Below are 25841 nucleotides of genomic sequence, written 5' to 3'. Positions count from 1 at the left end.
TTCTAATAGTGACATGGGAAGAACATAATGGCTTTCCATCGAATAGAACATTCTTTTTAAAGACAGCGTGTGTGAACTTAAGGACAGAAGCAAAAACAACGTGTCATTAGCACACCCGTGAAATTATGGCTTCAAAATACTTGTTTACTCACTGTTGCCTTAACTCACCCTGCTTAGTAACGATAAAGACACAAAGTAAATGTTGTTGTCCTTAAGTCTTAAGTCTCACGACGACACAAAGCCTCTCACACACTCTGATGAGGCACACAGACAAACGACAACCGCCAAAGATGCCTCCAACAATGCCAGAAGGTCCAGGGCTCTCTGACGGGGTAGTGTAGCTCATTCTCTCCAACAGGACAGGACAGAACATTACATTTAGTCATTTAGCAGACGCTCTTATCCAGAGCGACTTACAGTAAGTACAGGGACATTCCCCCCCGAGGCAAGTAGGGTGAAGTGCCTTGCCCAGGGACACAACGTCCTTTGACACGGCCGGGAATCGAACCAGCGACCTTCTGATTACTAGCCCGATTCTCTAACCGCTCAGCCACCTGACAACACCAGAGAGGATCTTCACAGCGTGAAACCCAGAGGCCGCAATCCCCGGGCTAGCGAACAGAAATCCACTCACGCGCCGACAGAGAACCACGGGCACAGCCCCGGGACGCGAGACAACGTTCCGACTTAGGGGGGGCGGGGCGCACTTACGTTCTGTTTGCCCACAATGTTGTCGAAGGGGAGCTCGGGGCTCCAGGAGCCTTCGTTGAAGGTGGCGCTGCTGGCATGGCGATCGCCCGAGCTGACCGCCTCCTTCATGATGTCCTCGGGCAGCGAGAGAAGAGACTCCTCCGGCTGTTTGATCAGGTACGTCTCGATGTTGTGCCGGCGCAGGAAGTCGTTGCGGTCCTTCCCGTGGCCCTCCTCCACTTCGTAGGCACCGTTCAGACAGTCCAGGGAGGCCTTGGAGATGTGGATCCGCCTGGGGAACGGGCACAGGGTTCAGGAGAGGAGGCCGACTCACCTCAGCACGGCAGATTTTTTATTTTTTTTTAAGTTCATTGCAAAGTTTTCGGTTTGTCAGGATTGTAATTATGTATTGACTATCAGGAAGAGAGACTGTTGCCATTTTCGGGATCTGGGTGCCTGGTTTCTGTAATGAACTTTACTGTTCAAACAAATATAGCGTTTTAATTACAATTGTTTGAAGGAAATCTCCTCTTATAACCTGCACAATTCAATTAAGGGAATTGGACAGGGAAATAACTGTCCCACTTAGTCAACTCTGCGGCAGACATTGCTTCAAGGACTTGAGTCAACATTTGAGTGAAACCCAAATAATTCCCACATGCTTTGTAAAAAAAGCAAAGGATTTAAAAAATATATATATATGATTTAATATACCCCCCCTTTAAAAGACCATTTTCTCACATCTTCGGTTACAAAGGGACAACCATTGTCGCTTTATTTGAGAACCAATCTGGCTAAAAGTGTTTTTAAAGGGATGATTTACCCATTCTATTCTCAGAAGGGCTCATTTAGTGATGGGTTTTCGAGGTTGGGATAATCAGACACAGTGGGCTATTCCCAGGTTGCCAGCAGGGACGTAAACACAATTTCTCACAAATTGTCCACTGGGGTTTCTTGCGGTATTGTATTGTTTATTCACTGCTGTGATATCTATTTTGTAAATCTAAATGGGTATTCTGTAGGAGTTTTGACTCAGTGGCAGGTCTTTGAAAGCAGTAGTTTCAAGCTGGGCCCTGTAGCAAGGGCAACTGCAATCACCCATCCACAATCTATCTATATTTGAAATAACACACGTCAAAATACGAACACTAACATTGTTGATTGAACGTTCTAAGAGTTAGCTCAGGCCACCTTCACTTTCATAACAAGGATGTTCAGTGTTCGAACTTAGGACCTGCTGGAACGTAGAACCTGCTGGAACGAAGAACCTGCTGGAACTTACAACCTGCTGGAACTTACAACCTGCTGGAACTTACAACCTGCTGGAACTTGGAACCTTCTAGAACCTAGAACCTGCTGTTGGCCCCTCACCCAGGGATGCCTCCTGACTCCAGCTTGTTGGCGATGTCCACGTCCCAGGACCACACGTCGAACTGCCACTTCCTCAGCCCCAGCACCCCACACAGCACGGAGCCCGAGTGGATCCCGATACGCATGTCGATGTCGTGCTTCGTACGAGACCGCACGTATCTAGGGAGGGGGAAAAAATAAGCAATTGTTTTCGTTTACATACTTTAATGTTTGTTCTGGTGGCTCTGATATTTAGACCTTGTCTCTGTCTGTCGTGAAGACAATAATTTGATCAACCCTGCGATATGAGATATAATTTATCGATTAACTTGTAGTGTATCAACATTACACACCAGATGATTAATTATCCTTAAATCCAGGAGAAGCCCAATTGCACATGTTGGCGTGTCAAATAAAAACAATCAATTTACATTTCTAAACAGCATAGTCCTAAACAAAACCTTTCCTTAATTCATACATTTTACTTGCATATCGCGGTCCAGTGGTCTGAATCATATATCCATAAAGCTAGTGCGGTAGAGGTCAACTGCAGCATTATCATGCCGATTCCTGTCTGCCAGTCTCATTTCATGCCCCCAGACAACAATGACGAATGTGAGTAGACAGGCGTTCAAGGAGCTACAGCAGTGGCAGCGTGCTTAATCTCAATGGGCTTTCGCAAGTCACCTGCCATAGATATCGCCTGAGACCAGGCACCGGGGAGCTGGATGGATGGGGAAGGATTGCGATATGTGACAAGAGGCTTTGGCTAACAGTAGGGGCACTTTCCCTCTTCAGACTGTCACCGCAATGGCACTGAAGCAGCGTGAAGCGGCCATCAACCAAGAGGCTCTTAGCAAACCACTGGCCTCTTATTGCCCTAAAGGACGGCTGGCTGATTCATTCTAATGGTCCTGCAAGCTAGCTCTCTCCCCATCTCTCTCTCTCCCCATCTCTCTCTCTCTGTCTTTCTGTGTGTCTCTCTCCCCATCTTTCTCTCTCTCTGTCTGTCTTTCTGTGTCTCTCTCTCCCCATCTCTCTCTCTGTCTCTCTCTCCCCATCTCTCTCTCTCTCTGTGTTTCTGTGTCTCTCTCTCCCCATCTCTCTCCCCATCTCTCTCTGTCTTTCTGTGTCTCTCTCTCTCGGCCTTCTGTGTGTCTCTCTCTCCCCATCTATCTCTCTCTCTCTCTGTCTGTCTTTCTGTATGTCTCTCTCTCTCTTTATGCGTCTCTGTCTTTCTCTCTCTCAACCACTCTATCACCGTTCTTTGCTATCTTTAGCCTCTTCAGTGTGGCAGCGCGCAGGCAGTAGGCAAACACACAGTGCGAGCGGATGGGCCGCAGATCGCAGAACGTTAGGGGGTTGGAGGGGGGGGGGGGGGGGAAGTGTTTTACAGCTAGCGAAAAAGGACCCATCGCTATGGTTACGTAAGAGCCTCGGGGGGGGGGGGGGGGGTTTGGACTGCGCTTCACGCAGAGGGTTCAGACAGACGGCCCCTGTGGAAGGCGAAGAGTGAAGCCTGGTGCGAGGCGTTTTACCTGATGGTCTTGATCATGCTGAGGCCCATCTCCACACAGCAGTGAGCGTGGTCCTGTCTGGGCTCAGGAAGACCCGAGACGCAATAGTAGCAGTCCCCCAAGATCTTTATCCTGAGACAGTGGTTCTCCTACGGAAGACACATGGGTAATGAGACTGGAACAAGCCTGATAGGTGTGAGAATGATACGCCGCCCCTTGCCCCCCCCCCCCCTCCCCGACACACAAAAGAATTGAGGAAGTTGAACATGAGCAAGGAGTATGACAAACCAGTCTCTTTTTTTCTGACATGAACCAGTTCAACAGTTCTTTTTCTTTCCCTCTATCTCTCTCCCTCTCCCTCCCTCTCTCTCCCTCTCTCTTTCTCTATCTTTCTCTCTCTCTCTCTCTCCCCCTCTCTCTCTCCCTCTCTCCCTCCCTCTCTCCCTCTCTCTCTCCCTCTCCCCCTCTCTCTCACACACACAATAAGCTGTACATTTAGAAATGTCTTCGGAAATATTGCCTTGAGGCATGAAAATGGACTGTAGTTGAGTCTATAGCATATTTCAACAGCATTTGTCTGGAACAGATGCAAGGTTGTCACTGACACAACACAGAAGAGAGGCATGTGTGCATTCTACTGTGACCTCAGAAAAACAGACAACCTAGGAACACAAGAACGCGTCCTTCTGCATGGCTTCTCTCAGGCGCATCCCACGTTATACCTGCACGATTCATTCAAGCTTGACCAAACTTAAAGCCATTCAAGGCCACAGTTTAACCTTCTGAAATCTTCATGGCTTGTTTTGAGATATTTACATTTAGTCATTTAGCAGACGCTCTTATCCAGAGCGACTTACAGTAAGTACAGGGACATTCCCCCCGAGGCAAGTAGGGTGAAGTGCCTTAGTGTCATGCCTTTGACTGAGACAGAAGTGAACCAAATGAAAACATGATAACAACGTAAACGGAAGGCTACGCTGTTTCTCTCTGCTCGCGAGCAGGAAACTCACATGAGCCAGGCGGTCAAAACGTGCAAAGAGCTCGTTCAACATCCGCACCAGTTCCTGTGCCGACAACGTGGTGGAAAGGTTTGTGAAGCCTTTAACGTCTGCGAAAAGAATGCTGAATAAAATATGGAGATGTCACATTAATGCCTCATCACACTTCAACAGCTACAGGTCATTTCTGAATACAGACATCACCACATCAAGCGCTACGTTTCAGACATGGTCATGCAAGAAAAGTGGGCGACATTATTAGCTATGTTTTTTGCTTTGCATCGTGCATAATTTGCCATATTGTAACATGACAACTTGCTTTTTATGGTGGTTAGTTGTTACATTTTGTAGAAGAAATACACTAACATTGTGACCTTCCACGCTAATATAAATATTTAGAATCTGCCCGGAAAATATGAAATATATATAATATTTTTTTTTTACAAAACATGCAAATATTGCACAGATGAACTATGGTCACAAACACTATTAGCTGTCCTAAACCTGACATTTTCTGGTCAATTAGTCGGTATTTTAGTTCCCATGACAAACACTATTTGTAAGTAACTACTAGAGCCAAAATGGCCACCTTACCTGACATTCTCATATCGGTGGATATAGATTCTGTGAAACTGATGTTGGAGGTGTTCGTCCTCCACATTGGTCATGTCATTGATCATCTCCAGTACCACAAACCGGGGTAGAACAGATAAGACCAGTCTTTCCTGTCAGGGGAAAAAAAGTACATCCTGGTTTCATTATGCTCCTGTATTCTGTGTTTCAAAATAAAATGTTAAGGGGATAAGTTTTACTGTAAGAGATCTGAGGTTCAAATCCCCCCTCTAGACGTTGCTTTTGATTAAATGAGTATTTTATTATTATATTATAAAAGGCCAAATGGTTGTGAGAAATATTTCAATGGAAGACTCTATTGTTGAAGGTGGCAAAAGATGTGCTTACCCAAAAGTTTAAACTCAAGTGTTGTGAAAAAAGCTATTCACATTATTCCAGGGCACAGTTCAAGCCCATTTTAATAGACAATGCAAAATAAGTATAAGGCTACAATTTTTGACCAAAAATAGATTTGCGTGATCCACTTTAATTGTTTATAAATTGTGGTCTGCATAGCAGTCTGAGTGTTTCCTAAGAGCCTCTTGATACAACAAGTGCAAGTACCTACACGAGAGGAGAGAGAGAGGGAAACAGAACAAAATAGAGAAAATGTGCCAGAAAAATAGAAAATTAGAACAGAAAATAAAGAAAAATCTGTGAGAGAGAAAACAAGAGGCAGTGAAAAAAACGGAGAGAGAGAAAGCGAGAAACGGAGAGAGTAGACAACAAGGATACTGTAAGAGGGATCAGAGAGAGGCAGCATGCACTGATTTGCAGTGGGTGAGAAGGAGACAAAGAAAGGACCAAACGGGAGGAAGGAGATGGAACCTGCAGAGGAAAATCCATATCAGAGGAGGGGAGGAAGAAGCACTCAACGTGACAGCCCGGACTCACAAAATTCTTCCAATTTGTCCGTTGCAGCTGGGTCCGTTTTTATTTTATTTCATGATCACATCCAAATAAGGCTGTAGCCATGGAGTGAACATTGGGGGGGACGAATGAATTTTCTTATGATAATTTCCGACAGCGTGCCTGGTTGCCTGTCGTAGTGTAGCACATTTAAATGTTTATATCAATATATTGGAGGGGACATTTTGACCAGATTTGAATATTTGGGGGGGGGGGGGGGGGGGGGTCCCCTCCAATATGTATTATGATTACGGCCTTGCATCCAAACCTTTTGTTTAAACTAATATCAAACCATTGACAGACAATGGCCGGGTTTCCCAGATTCGTTAAGAAGCTCTTAACGCTAAGAGCTTCTTAGGAGCGTTCTAAGAGCGTTCTAGAGCGTTCTTAGAACGCTCTTAAGAAGCTCTTAGCGTTAAGAGCTTCTTAACGAATCTGGGAAACCCGGCCAATATTTGTTATGGGTGGTAGACTACATTGAAAGCAAATGTTACGACCAAATCCATTGATTCACTATATTATGCAGTATAGCCTAAGTCTAAATTTCCAAAAGAATTACACTTGGCTCTCATTTTTACAATAGGCTACTTGGACCGTGTGCTAACAATAAATTAAGAACATTGCATGTTTTGCCAGGATAACTGGATGTAATTAGACCGTTGAATGTTTATGATGTCCCTGTTGGTTTATACTTTTGACTGGGACAACGCGATCAGTCAGCTGACTATAGAATGTTGATGTCAGGCTAATTTTTTATTAGCCTGGCTCTGCCCTCCTACGTAGCCTACTTCCGCTCAATTTTGATTTTTCCTCTGTACTGCGTCTGGGCTTGACGTACGTAAGTCAGATGTCTCCGGTTAACTTTCTACCTGTCCAATCAGCGAACAGAGGGAGTGGCTGAAAACGATGACGTTGATGTTGTGCGCTAGTTTGTGTTGTAGTTCCGTAATGACGGCGGAGAAAGATGCGAGCAAAGCCATTCGGTCCGTTGTGGCAACGCTGCCGAATATCCAGAAGTTAAAGCCGGAGCGAGAACAATCCTTGATCCCCGCGGGGTTCGTTTGATTTTCCAGCTAATCGTGAAGGAGTTGGCTAAGACGAACGCTAGCGATTGGTTATGGCAGATCCAGAAGTTTTAAACTTCAACAGAGTACCCGCCTTCAAGGAAGGTAACGCTTGTCAATGGAGCGAGCCCAGACTCTCTGTACAAAAGACATGTACGAGAGTCTGGTTAGGACCAGGCTAGGTACACAGAGCAGCGCGCAGCAAATTTTGCGGCGTGACAAAGGTACAGAACAGAGCCAAAAAAGGTGGGTTCGGTGGCTTTTTCAAAACCTACCGTTTTACAGCTACATTTTTTTATTGTGAGATTTGCATAGGAAAAAGGTGTCAACCGATTTTGGGGTTCACTGTATGTCCATTTTACCCACTGTTATTCAACTGTGACATGGTAAAATTTGGTTCTGCAATCAATGACCCCTTTAACAGTTTTAGCTAGCTAGCTATCTCCCAGAAGCTAGCTAACGAGCTACTGAACTGATGTTCTTCTAGGTAAACGCGCGCAGGTTTGTGACATCGTGACAGTGACGTTTGTGACTGCCGTTAGCTTCACTTTTCGCCACAAACGTAAATTAGTCCTATGTTTTTCTTTACATATATGTTCTATTGCATTTCTGACTGTACATTGACTTTGTTTGTTAAAAAAAACAACAACAAAAGCATTAAGCCTAAACCGGGCAACGGAATAAACAATAATCACCGCTAGGAAAATGAGTCCCTCAGATTGTGGGCTGGTATGATCTCACTCATGGAAAGTGGAGCAGTTCCGCAAGCGAATCCCTGAATGTGTCTAGACAGGCAAATGTTTTAGCATCGTACCATGCTAACGCTTGGTCCACTTGGTTGCAACTGTTACTCTGGGCACTTTTTGGGTGCGTGTGGGAGGAGGGGTGGTCAGTTTAACGTGTGTGCTTCAGCAGACACTGCATCTCATTTCACAGCTGAATGCAAAAGAACTAGATGTCAATTTTGCTTTTAAAGTCATTAGTGTAATGTAACATGCACAATGCTGGGAATGACCACAAGATTAGGATGAAAATATCATCTGCAGATTCACTTATACTGTATCATCTTGTGTCTGAGTCCGAATGTGATATGGAGCCAGGTGACTGAGTGCTTATGTCTTCTTCTTCTCTGAAAAAGACACCTGTTGTTCCGGAGGGTTTCATACTTGGGGGCATTGTGTTATTTTTGTGGCTGGACATTAACACAGGAAGGAAGTCAGGTGGCTGAGCGGTTAGGGAATCGGGCTAGTAATCTAAAGGTTGCCAGTTTGATTCCCGGCCGTGCAAAATGACGTTGTGTCCTTGGGCAAGGCACTTCACCCTACTTGCTTCGGGGGACTGTCCCTGTACTTACTGTAAGTCGCTCTGGATAAGAGCGTCTGCTAAATGACTAAATGTAAATGTAAACACAGAGATCATTTGTTCACATTAGCTTTGGTTGCTTCCGGGGGGGACAGAGCCCATCTCCATTAAAAAAGATCCTAAGGTTTATCTTGGGGAGTGCAGTTCCAGGAAATACTATGCCTTAAAAGCTTTCTGGGCCTCTCTCTGACCACACAATGATGGATCCACTCTGCGCAGGGTAAACAATGAGCTGAATATACAGTTAGGTCCATAAGTATTTGGACATTGACACAATTTTCATCATTTTGGCTCTGTATACCACCACAATGGATTTGAAATGAAACAATCAAAATGTGCTTTAAGTGCAGACTTTCAGCTTTAATTTCAGGGTATTTACATCCAAATCAGGTGAACGGTGTAGGAATTACAACACATTTTATATGTGGCCCCCCCCTTTTTAAGTTTATGTATGGGTGTGTGTGCGTGCATGTGCCGGGGTGTGGGTGTGTCTGTGTGCGTTTGTGTGGGTTGTGTGTGCATGTGTAGAGGTAAGGTGTCTGTATCTGTATGTATGGGTGTGTGTGCATGTGCTGGTATGTGTTTGTGTGGGGGTGGGGTGTGGGTGTGTTGGTTCGATATCTTCTTACAAAGTGTGTTTGAATCATACGGATCGATAGAGAGCCTCTTAGTAGTCCTCTCCTTGTTTTCTGCTCTGTCTCTCCCATTATGACTGTTCAAAACACTCATTAGTCCTCTCATCTATTCCCCTTCATGTCTTATCTGTCCCTGGTTTCATGGTCATGGTTTGGTGTTCAGCATAGCCTTTTTCATTAAAGATGGTTTTTAGGGCATGTCTTGGGACGGACGGTGAAGAATGACCAGAAATGTAGGGGAGGACAAGCAGGAAATGATGTGAGTCATATTCGAACCCTGGCCCCTGTGGTGAGGCCTGAGCCTACGTGGTAAGCATGGTGATGCCTTTTTTTTTACAGGTTTTGCAAACACAATACCGTTTCGTTTAAAGTTTCAGCCTAGTTCTCTTATCCAGCTGCATGTCTCAGCCTCGGTCTGCTAAAGGGGACTCTGTGATTTCTCTGCAAAAAAGCGTCTTGAACACAGTTTTGCATGCTCCAGACCCCCATACCCCATACCCCCCTTCCCCTGCTGGTCTCACCTGTCCCCCCCCCCTTCCCCTGCTGGTCTCACCTGTCCCCCTTCCCCTGCTGGTCTCACCTGTCCCCCCCCCTTCCCCTGCTGGTTTCACCTGTCCCCCCCCCCTTCCCCTGCTGGTCTCACCTGTCCCCCCCCCCCTTCCCCTGCTGGTCTCACCTGTCGTCCCCCCCTTCCCTTGCTGGTCTCACCTGTCGTCCCCCCCTTCCCCTGCTGGTCTCACCTGTCCCCCCCCCCTTCCCCTGCTGGTTTCACCTGTCCCCCCCCCCCTTCCCTTGCTGGTCTCACCTGTCTCTGGTTCTCCGTCTCCAGCCGGAGTCTGGCTTCTATGCACCTCCTGGTCTCCAGGAAGGCCTGGCGCTGGGCACGGTCAGACAGGTAGCTTATGAATATTCCGGCGGTGTTCATACACATAAACAACACCGCCTGCGCCACCACCTGCAGGGTGAAACGGCAGAGGATGGTTTGAAACGGTTATTCAACGTTAGGGGGGTTCACCGACCGGCCGACGAACCAGCTGACGAACGGAACTATTCATGAGCACATCAAAGGACAACCTGTAGGGTGAAGAGGGGCTATAAACAGAGACTTGTGTGAACATTTGATTTGAAAAGAAAGGGTTTTGGAGTGTTTCACCAGGGCTGAGGGGGGAGAGAGGGGGGGGGGGGGCAGCATAGAAGCTCTGATTCAACAGATCACGTAACCCATGGTTTTTGGTCCTGGACAAACATAATGGTGTGTTTGTAAACAGTCTGCCCCCTAATCTCTCCTAATGACTTTGGATGCTCCCTGCAGGCCAAATTAGGACGGTATTCATACTTTTAAGAACCAGCTATTTGAAATTCCAAATGGAAGCAACAGAAGATAAACAGAGGAACGTAACTGAATATATTTATTAAGGGTACATAGACATGTAGGATAGAGAAAGAATGACAAGACTTGCAACTGTTTGTATTGTATGAAAAGATAAGTGATTTTAGAATTATGGTTGTTAAAGTTCAGTGTTACTGTACATTGCCAACAAAGTCTTTCCAGGTTTCTATCAATCGCAATATGAGATTGTTATTCAATATAAGAGATTAGGTCTTGGTTGTAGAGGTCAAGGTTATCTTTTAAACATAAACTGATTATATCAGCACCATCCATTGCAATTGACAAAACTGACAGGTTAACATCGATTGGACAAGCATCTTGAAAGGAAATGAAGAATGGTTTCACCTTGAGAAAAAGCACCCCCCCCCCCCCCCGTTCAGCACACTGTTCTATTATGAGGCTGAACAATACTTATTAGCACAGCTTGTGATTTCACGCTTGGCTGAAACAAAAAATTAAACTGAAAACTACCTTTCCCCCTCAACGTTTTACACCTAAAAACACCACACGCTCAACAGAACTTATTCCAGGATCACATCCCGACATGCGAAGTGACATAAGCAGTCTAACGTCTACCTAGTCCCAGAGTCATCTCTCAGACACAGAGCCACAGGGACACTGCATTCTCAGCATCCTTTATTAGATTGGGCATCAAAACCAATGTGATCTCTGTTGTGTGTACTGACGGATAGTCTCTTTTGTTGTTGTAGTTACATCCTTTGATTGGAAAGATTAGCTGACTTACCACGAGAGACAAGACGACTTAGACTTAGAAAACATCAGTGTTTTCCGAGAGGCAATTTGTTGTGAAAGCACAGAAGAGATAGACACACATTAAAAACACATCTAAGTAACAAAACGACAACAACACAATAATCTATGGCAGCCATCGTAAGTATCGTGAAGAGAGGAGACAACAGGGGACCTAATCCTACAAGATATGACTCAACCCTTCACAGCATGTGAACACAGGTGGTGTTGGTCGCATCTCAGGCAGAGAGGATTTACTTGTCAGCCTTGCACGTGAGGGGAAGGTAAAAAAATTCATCAGCAAGGTTACTTCGACGTCACTGGCAGGCCATTCATTTCCTAAGTCAATGGCCGACAAAAATCAATTGGCGAGAGAATTATTACGGTGGTGCTTTAGTTACAGTTGGGGGGAGAAAACAGTATGTGAGCTGTATTGCTGGAGACTATGACCAACGCAGAGTTAAATACATTCCAGCTTATCACATTGATTTAACCCAGTGATATTCTATTGTTCCACAACATCTGCTGTTTATTTAGCTTTAAGTGTTAGCAAGATAGATTATTTGTACATTTCACGAACACAAGTATAATATGTGGGGATGTATGAGGGTTAGTTGGCAATAAACAACTTATGCCTGAGCACCCTGTATCAACACCTGAACCAAAGCTGATGAAACCGCCTGTAATCGCTGGCATATTGTTACAATGGCTGGTATGATATCTTACAAACGGAGGAACTCCCAAGCAGAGCTGGGTTTATGTCCTCAGGGGCAGAGAGGGACATGCCGGGACAAGCCTCTCCCAGGCCCTGGCCCTGGGCCCAACACCTGCTACCACTGCTTCTCTCTCTGGTCCTGGAGAGAACCAGAACAACATTTCCCGAGAGCAGCGTCTAAAGAAAGCGCACAACATGTTGTGCAAAGTATGTTTGTGTTTCAGTTTGAGTGTGTGGTCAGGAACGGATTGTCAAGAACGTGTGTGTGTGTGTAAGCTCACTTGTGTGTGCATAGTGTGTTTATAGGCCTATGTGTTCTGCGTGTTGTGCGGTGAGTCATCTTATAGCAGCCAATATCAAAGGGTAAGTTCAAAGGTAATAGAGACTCGAGCGTAAACTCACTGCAATATTTAACCGCGGACCAAGCAGCAATCTTGTCCTATCTGATTTCGAATGCTTAAAAACAACACAGAAAAAAAACGGCGTACCTCTACCTGTGTTTAAACAAGCTGATGTAACCGTTTCCATGAACAGTTGAGAAGGTCAGCAAACCTGAGCAGAATAACCAAGGAGCGGCCCTCAAGAGGATGCTTAAAAAGTGCTGGGAGACATCCTTTATTACATGTATTCATTTAGCAGACGCTTTTATCCAAAGCGACTTCCAAGAGAGAGCTTATTAGTTCGTCCATTAGCAAACTGAAGCAAACGCCTCCCTTTTTAAATTTTTGGATTCAAGGTCATTGATCAATTACTGCTGCAGACCATCAAGCACGTGGAAAGTGTGACAGAGTTGTGTTGGATTGTCCCTGGTATTTCCCGGGGATCCTCTGACCTTGTCTAAGACGCGTTCTCTCCGTCCTTCACAGTAATCCCTGTCGAGAAACCGCCCCATTAACACACAGAATCCCTTTCTTTGGAGCTGAAGGCTGCGCATAAATTCATCATACTATACTCAATAGAGACAGATGCATTTGGTGCGCTCACGTTCCTCTCTCGGAGGACGGCATCATCATACATTTAATTTGGTCTTAAATCCCCTCGTGATCGCTGTCCCCCCGAGAGGGGGAAATTAAAACATCCAAGTCACGGTAATTACATAGCCAGCCATGTTGTTTTGGAAAGAGCAGCGTGGCTCTCTGCAAAGGGCAACAGCACTGAGACCTCATCTATGCTCATTAACGAGAATGCCAGAGATCTGGAGGTTTTTAACGAGGCCTTGTTAGCTTGCCAACCAGAGAGCATAACAGTATACATTAGAACAGACTGTGGGCAATGCGTGCTGGAACAACGCGCATTATGAAAGTGTTATAGCCGCTAACAACAGGATGATATAGAAATACGAGGTTGGCATTATTTTGTGCTGTGTAACTATTGTCTAGACATGTCGGGTAGTTTTCAAAGACTAGTGTCACCTACGGTATACAGAAGCGGTGTGGAACTCGCAGGATTTAGATTGTTGGTGTGCCAAGCAGTCGGGCTAATTGGCAAGTTAAGATAACAAAACGATGCTGGACTGGCAAACTGCCAGTTAGAACAGGAAATCTAGACACTCCAGGCATCAATATTTAAGTGGTGTCAATGAACATTGCAGCTAGTATGATATACTGAGACGGTTGGGTTCATGCCATTAAATTGGTCGGACAAAGTTCTACATACATAGTCCTCTTCGCGCAGTTAGGTTTGCATTGAATTCACTTAGCCTGCATAGCCTAGCCTAGAGTTGTCTTCATGTATAATTATTTACAAATACAAGCTAGAGCTATTAAATACCCGAATATAAACATGCAATGTGCCATAACCACATCCCTCGTTGCACATTGCGCAGGCAACACACAACCAATTGGAGCTTCAACGCAAGCGCTATGGATATGCTGTTTACACAATGTGTGCTAATGTAGGCTATGTAGATAACCGTCTTGTACCGGAGCCAAAATGACACAGGCCATTCTGTTAAAATCAGCGTTAGAGTTCGCTGCCAAACTGCTTCCTGCCACTTCCTGAATCACACTTGGGCTGCTCTCTGCCTGCCTGAAAATTGGATTAACAGCTAAGATGACACGCAAAAGAATCCATAAGGATGCAAATGCCACTTAATTTCATATGAGCAGCGACGAAAACTGCGACGCCACCACAATATGTTCAGGACGCATTACCATCACACGCCGTTTGACAAGGCATTATGACAAATCTAGCGTTTTATTTGGGGAATGATGTGCGGCCAGGCTCCGTGGCAGCCAAAAGTTCTGAATTCTGCTTTCTGGTCTGTTTTGAACAGACTGGATCTGTGAAGAAAAGGCCTATTGTAATTGATAGTGGCTGGATAGTGTTTTTTTGTACATTATCAGGAACCCCCTGCTTTGGGTTCTTGATAATGTACAAAAAAAATTCCATGCCTGTTGCCTGTCAACTTCGAGACCTTTTGTAGACTTTTTAAGAATAGCTTAACAGCACTGTGCTGTATTGTAATCCATTATACTGGGTTGTAGGCCACTTCACACCTTTACATTTAGTCAGTTAGCAGACGCTCTTATCCAGAGCGACTTACAGTAAGTACAGGGACATTCCCCCGAGGCAAGTAGGGTGAAGTGCCTTGCCCAAGGACACAATGTCATTTTGGCACAGCCAGGAATCAAACCAGCGACCTTCTGATTACTAGCCCGATTCCCTAACCGCTCAGCCACCTGACTCCCTATCCGTATCTGATGCATGGTCCATTCAAGATGCTTGACTTTCCTCCCTGAGGCCATTCTAACTACGCGTAGATCTCAGATGCACACTTTCCCAGGCTGGGAAATACGAGTGGTGATTTCAGCATAGGGGAAATGAACTGTTCATTTCCCTGTGGCAGAGAGGTTTCCTATACCAGTGATCCTGCTGTTCCCCCCAGGACCTGCTGGGGCGTTAACATTTACTGTTGCGAGATGAGGTTGCTTTCATTCTTTGCCCAGAGGGGTAATACCCCCCTAAGGGGAAGCTAGTGTCTCTAATGGGGTGCCACAAGGGATTGCCCGTATAGAAATGCACTTTGACTCGGCAGACATCATTGCTTTGCTCTCCCGAGAGAGAGAAAGCTACAGTTATGACACAGACTCATGCTAGGCAGTTATAGTGGATATTTTTTTTTGTGATGTGCTGTGACCGGTTGATTCTAGGGGAAATATGCCTGGAATATGTAGGGTGATGTTGGTGTTGTCGTGGTGAGAAGCTCAGAAATGACAGTCAAAAGGCAACGCAGGCAAAACATTTAGTATGCAAGGCCTTACACCTGCTAGCAGACAGTTAAAATAGACTTCTAATGGAGCATACTAAATGATGTTAAATCACCAAGGACCCCCAAAATCTGTACAAAATTAGCAATGCCAAACAGCCTGAAACTATTAATGAACCGATCATTAAGTCTATAGACAGAACCATCATTCAAACAAAACACGACAAATGGTTCATGAAACATGATATGGTATATGAGAAATTGACATACACTGTATGGAATTTTAAATGTCGAGAGAGAGACTGCTGTGTCTAAACAGAATGATTATCTAGTGATAGTCGTTCGCATCCCTTTCGTGAAAAAAATGTATTTCTGAAATCCAGTGGCGGTTCTAGCACATTTGGCGCCCCGGGCAAGGTTTACACCCTCCCAAAACCGCTACTGCTGAAATCTGCCCAAGAATCTTGTAGGCGAGCATACAGTCAATGACAGCCTACACGGAAAACACAATTTTTGCGCGGCGAGATTACATGTAGGGTCAATACAAACACGAACATGTGTGCGAGTGACACAAATGTGTGTGATGCTGTGTCGCAAAAGTTTATCAATGTTGAGATGTCATTGACGTTTTAGAAGAAATGGAGGGCAAGAGTATTGGACCCGTCTGTGGGCGTCCTCTGCTACGCGACACTACTTCGTATTCGTTTATAGCAGTAATTTCGGATATGGTTGATGACGAAAAAAAAACGATTGATCCTAGCGATTCACGCAAATAAACAAATGTAATGTACAATTTGCTTCATTCGTGCGAATAATTCGCTTCGCTTTTGGTGTTAACACAGCATATAAGTGTTGTTCAAGTGCATCTCATTTGTGCAGCTTGTGGTCCGTTGAATGTGTTTTATTGATTGTTTTGGATTGGATGAGATGTCATGAACTCAATGTTTCTCTCACACAACCACGCTCTAATAAAACATAAAGAAATATAACCAGAGAGAGAAGCCTTCATCCCCCTACCCTAACACAACAAATATTTGGCCAAAAAATCTAGCACGATCACCTGCTGTATGATACATCCTTTATATCCCACCTTAAATAAATCATGGATCTCCAGGTGAAGAGGCTGTCTAAGAGGCTATGCAGTGTTTCTGCTATGCAGTGTTTCTGATCAGATCGTAGGGTGGATAATATCAGGGGAGGGGTGTTTTCCCAACTCACTTGTGTTGTATCCCCCCTCCCCCCCCCTCCCCAAACACACACACACACACACACACACACCCTCACAAGCTGTGTGTCTCATAGACTTGACAGTGAAACTCTAGATCATTCTGTCTCCGTAGGACCCCGTTTTTTCACCATCTCATTCTCGAGGGAGGAATGCACAGGGAAACTCTCCCTTCACAACATCAACATCAATTTGATCCTCTTTGACCAAACTAAAAAGGGAGAAGTAGAGCTATCCAATGAGGCCTTTTCTACTCTGCCAAAACACAACAGGCGACGGGCCCTAGCTGACCTGGGGGCAGCCTGTTTTCATCCCCCCTCAAGGCTGGATCTCAAGAGCAGCTGACCCCAGAGCAGTGCTCGGAGGTGAGGGATGCTCCGGGCTTAATCATGTGAGCCAGTGAGTTGTGGGAACGGTCCCTTTAACCCAAAAGTAATCTCATTAAACGCTGACCCCGAGGAGCACGTTGACTTACGTGGGCGCCGGGCTGTGAATAGATTGCTCCCGGGTAATCCTGCTGGAAATCACCCTCAACATAAAATAACTCTAAAATCACCCATATAAGCCTAAAACTGCTCTCAGTTTGAGACGGCTAAAATATTAGTGTCTACAGCACAGTAATCAACTGTAGAGGTTGGAGGGGAAAATACCCCAAAATCCCCAGCTCTAAGCTTTAAATGGTATTTAAAATGATAAAAGTCTGACAGCGAACAAGTGTACGCATATGCCTAGTATAACCGTATATTTATTACAACATGTATTTACAACTGTAAAATATCTCCTGAATTCATATAAGGTGATACAATGCCTGACTGTATATGACCTTCCCCTGGTTGAGAGTCTAATGCTGGAGGATTCTGTGTTCATCTGACCGTATGGGTGGGGATGCGGGTCACTCTGGGTAATCCATATTTGTAAGCACAGCCTAGTTAAAGGTTGTCGCCCTTTCCCAAGACGGAACGTGTTCATAATAAAGACATAGAGACTGACCCATGGTACGCCATGTCCTTGTCGTGGTGAAGGAATCGATGAAGGGTAAAGAAAACATCTGCCGTTGTCCAAAGCTGTCGTTAGATTTACATTTAGTCATTTAGCAGTACAAGTACAGGGACATTCCCCTGAGGCAAGTACGGTGAAGTGCCTAGTCCAAGGACACAACATCATTTGGCACGGCCGCGAATCGAACCGGCAACCTTCTGATTAATAGACCGATACCTTAACCGCTCAGCCATCTACCTACCGTCGTTACGCTAGAACTGCCTACAAGGTGCCTCTGAATCACGCCATTAAAGAAATGCATCAAACATTCAATATATTCAGTATTTGACCTCACCTTACTCTCTCCGACTAGTTAACATGCTACGTTTAATGTACGTGGTCTAAAAATCACCTTTCGTCATCCAACTGAACCATCCAGTAGAGAACAATCCCAAATGTGGTTTGGCTCAGCCGAGCAGAGAGGACATCTATAGATAAGATGACTGCATGGTTTGGCCACAATCAAACAGTAACAGGTGCTGCTGAGTCAGCATAAGAACGACATGACTCTTAGGCAATTTTGAAGGTCAGTAAACACACACACACACCCACACACACTGTCAATATTAGCAAGGTGTGATATCTTTCTGGCATCGATTTGGCACACGTAAAACCATTAATACTGCCAAGAACAGTACGGAAATGACTGTAAGTCTGTTTTCTTTATTGACCAAGTCCAGCCAAGACCTTTTCTAATACTATCTGACAAGTTGTTTTATTAGAACGATGGCGCCAAAGGTAGCAATATAAACCTTCTGACAAACTACAGCCAGAAGAAAACTCAACCTTGAGTTCTCTGCTCTGACCACCACCCCCATAGAGGGAACCCCAAAGCCCAGAAAACTCCATTTTAATAGAGTAATTTCACCATTAAATCCATTAACTGAATGTCCCTTTTAGATTTCCTATAAAACCCTGTAGGAAGCCAACACTGAAGGAGGACCACGAGATAAGCATGTAAAGTGTCAGTCAAAACACAAACTTAGCCTTTTAAATTGGGGCTAAGCAGAATTTTCCTTTTTACCCTTTGAAATGGTGGGAATAACGGTCAAAATGACTCGAGGAAGTACTCCATCTAAAGGGAACGGTGAATCCTTCTCCCAGGGTCACGGGTATTCTGATTTGTTTCGCACCAAAACGCTCCCGGAAAAACTCAACCTGCGTCGACCGTGGAAAGGCTCAAGCCTCTTTGTATCTAATATTTAGCGACACTAAGAGCAAGGGTCTAGTCACAACACTACATTGGAAAAACCATTCCAGTGTTCCCGCCCACGGTCCGAAGGCAGGGAAGGAGAGAGCGGCAGACAAAGAGGTGAGGAGGATGAGGAGGAGGAAGAGGAGGAGGAGGAAGAGGAGGAGGTGGAAGAGGAGGAGAGGTAAGCTGAGAGGGCAGAAGAAAAGATAGAATAAACGAAAAGAAGAAGAGGACAGACAACGACATTGAGGGGGAAAGAAGAAAGTGCCCTCAGAGGAGTGACTCAGAACACATTCTTTTGGCTCGTACATCCATCCCCTCCCGTCTCGTCTTGCGTTCGCAAGACCTCCCACGCCATGGGCTTGCTGGTCGCAGAACTGAGCCGTTCTGATGTTTTGGGCACGCGCAGCTTGCTAACTCGGCTTGGCTGCATCTACTCTACATAGTTATGCTTTGACAAAGAGAGAGGGAGAGAGAGAGGGAGAGAGAGAGGGAGAGAGAGAGGGAGAGAGAGAGGGAGAGAGAGAGGGAGAGAGAGAGGGAGAGAGAGAGGGAGAGAGAGAGGGAGAGAGAGAGGGAGAGAGAGAGGGAGAGAGAGAGGGAGAGGTGCAAGGAAGACAAAGGAAAAAGAGAGAGAGAAAAAGAGAGAGGGGGGAGGGGAAAGGATACAGTGGGTGTACTATGGACACGCACTCTGGAAAAACCCAGGCCTAATTATCCTGTTATCTTGCAGCATCATTCGATTTGATTGGCTAAGTTGACAACAAGCATCACGACTGGCTGATGTAACCCTATTCCCCCCAAGCCACTGTCTCAATGGGCACTGAGCACTAAAGGTTATGATGACTCGAGACAGCCGAATTACCCGCCGTGACGTTCCAACATTGCCGAGTCGCAAAGCTTGAGATGGGTCAGTGGTTTTGATATTCTGATTCCAGATTCCATCCAGCAACCATCGTCTTAACCCTTTGTTGTGTTCTACCGCGCTCTTTGAAGCCTTCGTGATGTACTGGAAGGTTCCTTCTCGTTGGGTGACAGCCTGTCAGGCCAGATTATGAAGTGGTGCAGTGAAATTGTACCGTCAACCCATTAATTGACTGGGTTGGAATACCACCACTCCTTTCTCTCCCTTCCTGTTCTCATTTCAGTTTGACTGCCCGGAATTCTTGGAATATGTCAATTATTATAATTTTAATTGAAATTAGAATTCTCTAAACAAACCACCAACGTAACGTGTTTTAGTCTCTACTCCAGGTAAGCTCTGCTGACCTTTTATACAGGGGGAAAAACACACTGAGAAAGAAATAATAAGTTAATTGCAGGTTAAATGCGTGAGGCGATCCAGCTGAGCTGGAAACCACAGCGTGGAGCACAGTATTGATGTGGTTTACAGAAAGGCAGGGAGGGTGGGAGATGATGGGGAGGGGTGGAGCGGAGGTGAGGGAGTTAAGGATGCAACATTATTGACTATCTCTAATGCTGTAAAAGCCTGCAGCCTGCCCCCACCCCCCCGCCCCCTTATCCATCCCACACAGAAAACATACTTTAGTAATTAACCATTTACTTAGCGGCAAATAAGTGAGTCTAATACAGTCTAAACAAAAGGATGTAGTCAATACAATGGAGGTTTGTAAATTAGAGCCTGGTATTTGACGGTCTCAAGGCTCTCAAGGGGTTTAGGAGGGCTGGGGGTAAGGCGGTGTCAATTAAGGGGGTTCTTAGTGGTCAAAGAGGCTTGTAGATGGTGAGGGAGATACATTAAAGACCTAGGCTCACAGGTGTGAAAGGACGAGGGAGGGTCAAAACACGGGCCGTCCAACACAAAGGACGGTCTGAAACCAAAGACGAATCAATGTACAGCTGCAAGTCTGATAGAGACAGGAGGGCACTAAAGAGTTGCACAGGATATGGGCACAACAGAGGTGTGAAGATACGTATCTTTAAATTGCCTCGCAGACGAAATGGCTGAGCAAACAGCAGCAAGGGAAAAAAAAACTGTTTTTGGAAACATATGCCAAACCCGCACTCTGCGACTGCTCGGGAGAGGCAGACGCGGGGTCAAACCACACGACAGTAAACACAAAAACAGTGGATTTGTTTTCTCTCCCAAAGTAGATTTCCCACAATGTTTCCGCAACTGTTCTGTCAGCACACGCCTTACCGTATCCCTGGGAGAAGACATGCAGAATCATGTGTAAAGACGTGACTTTCTCCACGTTGCAAGCCCCAGGCTCGACCAACGCAGCAACCAAGGACCAGACGTACCATAAGATCACACAGTTAGAGGAACACAGCAGAGTGCATCTGTCGGACTTAGCAACACTAAGCCAAGCCTTGGGGGCTTTCGGCCCAGAACCAGACACTCCCACGAGCATGCGTCCGGCTGACAACAAGAAAGGCACTGTATTGTGTACACAACTAGCAAGTATTTCAGGGCAGGATGCTCTGGGTTGACCGACATCATCTGACTCTTCAGAGTATCTCATGGCCTGATGGGATGTGCTGCAACATTTGCAGCTGGGCTTTGCTCAATACTTCACAAGCTCTTCTTACAAGGCCCAGAACAACCTTCTAGTCAACGCATTAGAGAAAAAAAAAAAATCTGTAACCACAGAAGAAGAAAAAAATCTTCAGCGTGTGCCTTCAGTGTCCTCTAGGTTTACAGCTTTGGGGGGGGGGGGGGGTTGGGGGGGGGGTTGGTAGGGCGGCGGCGGGGGCGACGACCATGTAGAGACAGAAATGACATGCCGTCCTGTAAATAAGATAAATAACATAAGGCCATTTAGTTTGTTTAATAAAAGAGCAAGCTATAGACCTGTTTTATAGGAAAGGTAACCTTAAATGACTTATTTTGTGATCGGGCACTAGATTAAAAAACCTGACCTTCCAGGTGGGGCGGGGGGTGCCGTTGGGGGGGTGGGGCGCCCCCCTAATATAATGGTAGGGGAAACATTGGCCTTAAAAGTCTCATTTGTACAGTGCTGCGGACCACGTCTCATGATTATGATGCAGAGTTTTTCAGGACAGGCTGAGGGGAATTACATGGCAACAGAAATGAATTAGATCATTTTTCCGATATTCCATCACCCAGTTTTCTGAACCTTATGTAGATTTAAGCCTTACCCTGGAAAACCTTCAAAGAGAATTTACCAACAGTCAATGACAAAACAGGACTACTGAGGCAAGGATAATCCAGCACAGTCCTGCCTAAAAAAAAGAGTACAATTATGTATTGTACATCTCTCAAAAGCAATTATTTCGGCGTAGTTTACAGAATAAATAAGATATCCCTGGAAAAGCTCAAACAAATGCCCAGAAAACACGCTGTCATGTGATGCAGACACATCAGATAGACTAACCCAACACCAGATTTCCAGTGCACCACTCACGTTGTAGGGCAGACACATTATAGCATTACTTCCAACAGAGCACTCCTTGCATCTGCACAGTGTTTGCGTTAGGATCTTGGTGCAGCATAGCTGCTGTGTATAACACACACCAAAGGCTTTACAGTAGCTGGTCTGGGCAAGGTGCGTTTATTCAATGTAATATGCTATTTAAATGCAAATCCTTAATGCAATTTGCTTCTGTTTTTTACCAGTTTGTTCAACCAATTCATATAAAACGGCTCCTGCAGACTATTAATGGATCTTGGCCGCCTTCCCTCCTCCTCCTCTTCCATCTTTCCTTCTGTCTCTGATTGTTTACACAGTCCTGACAGGCCCCATTTAACATGATGAGATCATATAATGTGCTTTGAGTTCAAATCAAAAGAGCTGATAGCCACTCTTGACGTACTGAGTGAAACGCCGGATTGCTAGAACATTATTTTCTGAGGGGAATAGATTACGGCTTTGTTGTTCTCGAAAAGCCTCAAAATTACTTAGCCTATTTGAAATCCCCAAACAATTCTCACAAACAGCCAACCGCCAAACAACGGCAAGTTTAATCATCACGTTTATATTCAAATAAGTGCCAGGAAATCTAGTCTTGGGTAAAATAAAACAATTGCAAGCTCTTTATAACTGGTTACCATCGCGGTCGCATAGTCTTGAAACTGTTGAATAAACATGACCTTTATTGACCTCTAAAGCGCTGATATTGACGCAATCAGCCTAGGGAGATTGTGTTAGGGGTGTATTTTTAACCCAATATACCAGTAGGGGGAGCACAATCTTACTATTACAGGAAACCACCTCTGAATACGCCTGAAACAATTTCAGCACCTAAGGTGTGGATAGCGACCGGTGCTGAAACCAGAGACAGCCTCCTACCAGATTTTGGCAATTGCAAAATCAGGCTACAAAATAATCGGATATAAAATAACTAATAATAATAAACTAACGTGGCCTATTTAACAACACGGGACACGGGAGTCAGATGGCTTAGTGGTGAGGGAATCGGGCTAGTAATCAGAAGGTTGCTAGTTCGATTCCCGGCTATGCCAACCAAATGATGTTGTGTCCTTGGGCAAGGCATTTCACCCTACTTGCCTCGGGGGGAATGTCCCTGTACTTACTGTAAGTCGCTCTGGATAAGAGCGTCTGCTAAATGACTAAATGTAAATGTAACAAATCGGTGCGGGTTGTATGTGGAAATTACGATGATCCATAAACAATCATTAATGAAAATCGAATAAAATCCTCATCAATGCATTTGGCCAACTTTGCCCAGGACAGTTTATGTTGTTGACAATGTACAGTATGGACGGCTAAGCATAGACTGCATCAAATTAGTCAAATAAACTTCTAAGTGTTCTAACCATAGAACCGTTGCTCTGCCTTTGTTAGGGAAATCGAAAGAATGTGTGAGGGTGTAGACTGCAGGGGCATTACACATACCTGATTTGTGGAGATCTGTGCGTTTGGGGAGATGACTAGTTGCACTACAATATGGAGAGCCGAGGTGGCCAACCCAGCCAGAATAGCCCAAGTTAGAGGCAAGGGAAGCATACTGTAAGTGGCGAAGAGAGTGAAAAGCACGTATCCGACTCCGTCGCCCAGTAGTCCATAGCCCAATCCAGCTGCCAAAATCTGCGTGGCCATGGCCACCCACGTCACCACGCCGCTATATTGCAGATAGCTGTGGGAAGTCGTGTCTTTCCGAACCACTACTAAGGCACAAATGACCACTTCGATGCCGGTGAAAAAGCCCAAAAGCATCCCTTTGATGGGGTCCATTGGCAAAGAGGCTAAAGTTAAGTGTAAAACCAGCAAAGTCAGTTTGGTCACCACGTCCAAAATGTTCATCACAACCACAGACTTGCGCCTTTGCCCCAAAAAGTAACGTTGGTATAAACGCTCAAGATCTCTAGATTTGAACGAATTCCGAAGAGTGGGAAATATAACGCCTCTGTATGTGTAGCCCCAATTAAGGAAAAAGTCCGAGTTGCTCGGGGCGCAATCGATTTGGAGAAAACCCAGGTCGCTGCTCGCGCGCTCGGGGAAGACTTTGGTTCCCCCGTTGTTGTGTCTGTCTCCAACCGATGTCTTACCCGCTGATTGCTTCCTAATGCTCTGGTCATAGGATTCGTCTTGGGTGATGCCTTTTGCTTCGCTTTGCTCGTGGATAAACCGCTGCTCGGTGATGTGTCGAACCGCGTTCTGCCACAGCAACCGTTTGGGTCTCGTGCTGCTGTTACTGGTTGGGGTTTTGTTTATGGTGTACAATTCTTCGCTTGCACTGGAGCATCGAACTTCCGACAATTCCATTGTTTGTTTGTTTTTAGCTCTGTTGGTGATTTACCTGTGTTTGATAGTTAGCCAAACGTGCTCAGCGATTCTGTGAATACGTTATGTGCACATCGAATCGAGCTGCCATGGCTCTCTCGGGGTGTGTCGAGCTGAGTTGAAAAAGTGCAGCTGTCGGTCATTATAACGCACACAAACGCGCATAAATTCACGAATACCAACCGTCTAAAGATCATTGCAGATTTGTGATGTTCACTCCCACTGCCGTGACAGTTCAATTGCATCCCCGTAAATCATGAGGCTTGATGTCTTAAAAAACTACAGCCACTGCCACCATGTGCCCACCGTCCGCCTACAACGGTGCAGTTGTCAGTGCATACTGGAAATGTGTTCCTGTAAGACACACAGGTTCAAAGATATACGAATTTTAACACATCCAAGTATTCATTTTTGCATTCAACAAGACAATGAATGTGAATGATGGTGAATTTCAGCTATGTTTGTGTCATGCGTTGCTAACGCAGCAGGTCCTCCTTGTCTTGCCATTCATTTAACGACGTTCCATCGATCGAGAAAAACAAACATTTCAAAGGTTGGTCATATCGTAGCCTATAAGTAATGTTCCTTCGTTACCCCTCAAATGTGAATTTCGACCCCAATAGATTAGTCTTTCTGGTTGAGTCTTCCCCCTGGTTGAGAGGAAGAATTTGACCGGATGAGTTCCATTCGTTGCGTTTTGACATCCCATTGAACGGCTGTGAGGAGAATGGATCAATGTCGAGAGCTCGAAGCCATCAGCGCGACGCGCCCCCTCCTCATCCTCGGGTTGGTGGATTGATGCAACACCTGGTGGAGGCGTCGGTTGGCGGGAGAACTAGAGACACTACACCCAAACAGGACATGGACACCCACAGCGATAACGGTCACCTTCGGTCCACCTGAGTGTAGTTCTTTGGTGTGTCCAATTTAAAATCAACAGTTATTAATTCATCTCACAACGAACACTGACTATTGGCTATGGTAGCCGTTACGTTTTCCAAATTGGGCTTTAGCCACTGTAAAGTCTAAAGTCCCGTTTTGTCGTCTCGTCTATCTTCCTCCTGTTCTTGATTTAGTGTTGAGCCTGCTCGCGCTGAGTATGGAATAGATTTGCCGAACGCAGTGCTGGTCAGTGGAGGTAGGGCGAGCAAGTCAGATGGGTCTAAGTGACGTCAGACCTCTCTCTTTCTCTCTCTCCCTCCTGTTCTCTCTCTCCCTCCTGTTCTGTCTTTCTCTGGCGTGTCTTTCTTCCTTTTGTCTCTCTTCTGGAGGCAGCAGACCTCGTAAGGCAAGGAGAGGCGAGGCGAGTGGAGTGGAGCGGAAAGGATTCTGGAAGTAGCAAAACAGAGGGGGGAAAAAACAATAACATCAGTGGTTTGCACGAGTAGGGATTATAATCCACTCTGGTTTTTCCCGTTGGCATTGATTTGTCCCAGGGTAATGACAACATTGAA

The 25841-nt window shown here is 45.4% G+C and overlaps 1 protein-coding gene across 3 annotated transcripts in view; it reads right to left on the bottom strand.

Annotated features, from left to right (window-relative positions):
- adcy8 (adenylate cyclase 8 (brain)) overlaps positions 1 to 25530 on the bottom strand; it is a 48390-nt gene extending 22860 nt beyond the window's left edge. Inside the window, exons 1-7 of one of the 3 annotated variants that reach the window (XM_062481192.1) lie at positions 23500 to 25530; positions 9943 to 10092; positions 5150 to 5280; positions 4568 to 4679; positions 3579 to 3706; positions 2062 to 2220; positions 712 to 982 (exon numbers count right to left, since the gene is read on the bottom strand). In XM_062481192.1, the coding sequence (XP_062337176.1) occupies positions 712 to 982; positions 2062 to 2220; positions 3579 to 3706; positions 4568 to 4679; positions 5150 to 5280; positions 9943 to 10092; positions 23500 to 24369 (1821 nt within the window). In that variant the 5' untranslated portion in view covers positions 24370 to 25530. Of the gene's footprint in view, positions 1 to 711; positions 983 to 2061; positions 2221 to 3578; positions 3707 to 4567; positions 4680 to 5149; positions 5281 to 9942; positions 10093 to 13408; positions 13527 to 23499 lie in introns of those variants that run through there. The other 2 variants (XM_062481193.1, XM_062481194.1) reach the window with 2 other exon arrangements.
- Between the last annotated feature and the right edge of the window lie 311 nt (positions 25531 to 25841).

Source organism: Osmerus eperlanus, chromosome 16 (assembly GCF_963692335.1).
Source record: "Osmerus eperlanus chromosome 16, fOsmEpe2.1, whole genome shotgun sequence".
Taxonomy (NCBI): domain Eukaryota; kingdom Metazoa; phylum Chordata; class Actinopteri; order Osmeriformes; family Osmeridae; genus Osmerus; species Osmerus eperlanus.
The sequence above is the reverse complement of the archived record's forward strand: the minus strand, read 5'-3'. Positions and strand labels throughout refer to the sequence as shown.